The 3,863-nt window shown below is 35.8% G+C and overlaps 1 protein-coding gene and 1 long non-coding RNA gene across 2 annotated transcripts; both read right to left on the bottom strand.

Annotated features, from left to right (window-relative positions):
* Nucleotides 1-821: 821 nt before the first annotated feature.
* LOC122312344 lies at nt 822-1,510 on the bottom strand. The gene is made up of 3 exons (XR_006243168.1): nt 1,388-1,510; nt 1,221-1,292; nt 822-1,103 (listed from the first exon to the last, which is right to left on the bottom strand). It is a non-coding gene; the product is annotated as an uncharacterized LOC122312344 (long non-coding RNA).
* Nucleotides 1,511-3,051: 1,541 nt separating this feature from the next.
* Nucleotides 3,052-3,522, bottom strand: LOC122312560. Its single transcript, XM_043127202.1, has one exon. It carries the CDS (start codon nt 3,520-3,522, stop codon nt 3,052-3,054), a length of 471 nt encoding a protein of 156 aa, XP_042983136.1.
* Between the last annotated feature and the right edge of the window lie 341 nt (nt 3,523-3,863).

The raw sequence follows: 3,863 nt of genomic DNA, 5'->3' as shown, positions 1-3,863 counted from the left end.
ATTCTTCTTTTGTATTGCTACTAAAAATAATATTTTGTAACATTATTATAGCTTCAAGTATTGAAATACCTTCATTGCCTTTCAGTAGAGAGTTCATAGTAAGCATGGCCTTGTATGCAACAATCACATAGTTAGTAATAAGCCTATCTAGGACAAAAGCACTCTGAGTAGGTGATATGATGGAGGGAAGGATAGACTTGAATCTAGGGGTGAATTCGGTCCGGTCCGGTCGATCCACAGGGGGATTTACGGACCGGACCGGACCAATTCGGTCCAGGGTTTTCCCACCCTGGACCGGACCGAAATGGACTAAGGATCGGTCCGGTCGGTCCCTTTCGGGGGGGTCCGGTCCGGTCGGTTCGTCGGTCCAAATATGGACCATGTGGCCCATGGGCCCAATCGGCCCAACAGTGAAATCACATTAATTTTTTATCTAATTTTATGTCAAAAAATACCTAAAAATAAAAGAGTTGAATGCAAAATAAAATTAAGCATAAAAAGAAAATTATCTATATATAATAAATTTGAATAAATGATTTTACAAGGAAAAAAAAATAAAGAAAATTGAAAAAGACCCATAAATTACAAAAAATCCATGACTTAATGTCTAAATTAATGATTTGCAAAGGACCTATGATTTCATTAAAACTTAAAGAGCACCACTTTTACATCCAAAAATAAAAAATCCAAAAATTCATGTCAAATCCTCACATAATTGCAATATTTTATATCAAATGAAATTTAATACATCTAAATTCTAATTCTATGCCAACTAAACCTCCATATTTCAAAAGAAAAGGAAAAAAGTTGAAAAGTACATCTAATTCTTAACTAAACATCCAACTAAACATGCCAACTAAACATCCAAAAGTCCAAATAAAAGGGAAAAAAAATAAGAAACCAAAAAAAGTTAAGCAAAGGACATAAAAAAAATTACAATTTACAATCCATGCATCTAGGCTGCTAGCCATAATAACTAATAAAGTGATATTACGAATTACAAGTGACTAAATAATAACTAATACAAATAACAAATAACTAAGATATGATCTCTAAACGGCAAACACTTGATCCCGTCAAAGCTTTCACCACCAAACGAAATGCTGCCAAATAGGACACAAAAATTCAATGAGTGACAATACAAAAGTAAAACTAAATTGGACAAGTCACAATTGAAGAAAATAATCTGAAATTTTAAAGAAAACAATTTAAGTTCTCACCTCATGAATTTGCATTAGATGTAGACATTGTATTTGACGCCTCCATAGAATTTTCACCCTCCTGAGCAAGTGCTATACAATAAAGGAAAAAAAAAAACAATTTATATAAATTTTCACTACATATATAAATCATAAAAGTTATAAAATGAAGTAAATAATAAACATACCCATATCCAACTGCCTCTCAAAATCTTCCACATCATCCATTATAGTCCTAAGGCTGATTGGAGTAGATGAAGAACGAAGCCAATTTTGTATACAAATGAGGCCCTCAACCATCATTGGAGATAAACTACTTCGGAAAGGATCAAGAACACGACCCGCTGTGCTAAAGCAAGATTCAAAGGCAACTGTAAAGACTGGTATTGCAAGTACATCGCGTGCAATTTTTGAAAGCACACGATATCTAAATGAGTTAACCTTCCACCAAACTAGAATGTCAAAACTTGCACTGTCTGTCTCACACTTTTCATCTAGATATCTATCAACCTCTGACTTACTTTCAAGAGAGTCCTCCGACTGCAACCGTTGCTTAAATATGGCCATTCTCTGTGCACGAACATCCACGTCTGTACTTGCGCCATCTTCACCAGTAAGATTTACATCTTCACGTGATAAACTTCTAGACTGTTGTTGTTGTTGTAAAGAGTTGCTATTCTCATCATTTGCAAGGTATGCCTCATACATGCGGGTTAAAGTATTCTTCACTGAACAACTCAAATCAACTGCTTTTGTGGGATCATGGGCATACATCACTTCCAACTCAAAGTCAAGATATCGCATCTTGTACCGAGGATCAAGAAGAATTCCAACAAACAACAACATATTCATATTATCCAAGTTGCCCCAATATTTGTTAAATTTTTTTCTTCATATTTGTGGCCATTGATCCCACCACAAGGTTTTGATTTTGACACTCCAAATCAATTGCACCGGATATTGTAGCTAACTCCGGAAAAAAAGAGTTGCAAGTTGCATACAGACCCCCCGAAAAGCGTAAAGTTGCATCATGAAATAGTTTAAGAAACTTTACAAACAACCTTGCCTTCTCCCAATCAATATTATTGGGAGCCCCCAACTTTTTTGACGTTCTCCTATTCACAACTTGCTCTACATCTTCCTCATCATCGTCATCATCATCTCCAATACTAGTAAGGAAAGCCGAATCCTCTTCTTCCAACCGTTCAAACGCTCTTCGAAATTTTATTGCTCTCTCTAACATAAGATAGGTGGAGTTCCACCTAGTTGGTACATCTAAGCAAATGCCACTTTTACACGTAATTTCTTCCAACTGTATACATTTATTAAACATACTCCACATTTGAGGTGATGACTTCACATATTTTACAACACCTCTCGCCTTTGCAATAGACTCATCAAATTCCCTCAACCCCTCACAAACTATTAAGTTTAAGATGTGGGCACAGCATCGAACATGCAAAAATTCATGTTCCAAAATAGTATCCTTCCTATACTTGGTTTTTTTCTTCAAATAAGAAACTGCACCATTATTAGAACTTGCATTATCAAGTGTGATAGCAAGATATTTTGGTCGCCCCCAATCATGCAAACACATCTCAATGGCCTTACCAAGTGTATCCCCTTTGTGATTCTCAACCAAACAAAAAGAAAGAATTCTCTTGTGTAGATTCCAATCATCATCAATAAAGTGTGCAGTAAGACACATATAATTGAGATTTTGCACGGATGTCCATGTATCCGTAGTGAGGGAAACTCGTTGCCCTTGAAGAGCACTTCTCAACTTATTTTTTTCCCTCGTATATACACTAAAGCAATCCTTTGCAACCGTAACACGAGATGGAATCGTTACTCACTTAGGGCAAACAGTAAGCATAAACTTCTTGAAACCCTCTCCCTCAACAAACCTAAAGGGTAGCTCATCAAGAATTATCATCTCTGCTAAGCTTTGTCTACAAGCATCAACACTGAATGCTATAGACACAAGTTCTCCACTACCACTTCCTCCATCCCTCTTCCAAGCTAGGGTAGTTTGAGACTTATCCGTCCTATTAAAAGGACATTTCTTACATTGTTTTTCAATATGATATTTCATGGACTTTGTACCGTTGGTCTTCGTATCACATGCATACGAAGCAGTACAATAATTACATTTAGCCCTAGGTTTACTTGGATCACCGTTTGGTATTCTAGTAAAATGATCCCAAACCATTGACCTATGTCTGCCACTTACATTGGGTGCAAGTGGAGGTAGGGCTGTACCACTTTGGGTAGGCATACTTGACTCTACATCATCTGTAGTAGAGTCTTGAATCTGGTCCATCTACAAAAATATAGATATAAATTCCTATAAAAATCCCAACTTGCAAACTTTTAGGTCTTAAACAGGAGAAAAAAATAACCTAAAAATATCAATCAAAGATAATAAATTCAAGATGATTCTCAAATAATTTATGAATTGATCACTTCAACAAACACACACTGGAAGAAAATATTAAATTAATTTATTGACACACACACTCAACATCATATCAACTGATCAAACTAATGACCATTGGAGAATAAATCCAAGGCTGACTAACTGAGCTACCTCTCAGGATTACCAAGGGGGAACACTTGTAACAATATTGATTATCTTTATTTCGCATTTTTTTAATTGGAAAG

Source organism: Carya illinoinensis, chromosome 6 (assembly GCF_018687715.1).
Source record: "Carya illinoinensis cultivar Pawnee chromosome 6, C.illinoinensisPawnee_v1, whole genome shotgun sequence".
In the NCBI taxonomy this organism is placed as follows: Eukaryota; Viridiplantae; Streptophyta; class Magnoliopsida; order Fagales; family Juglandaceae; genus Carya; species Carya illinoinensis.
Note: the sequence above shows the minus strand (reverse complement) of the source record. Positions and strands in the feature narration are given on the sequence as shown.

Coding starts and splice junctions, on each gene's coding strand:
- LOC122312560 (XM_043127202.1), bottom strand. CDS start 3,522: ATGGACCAGATTCAAGACTCTACTACAGATGATGTAGAGTCAAGTATG.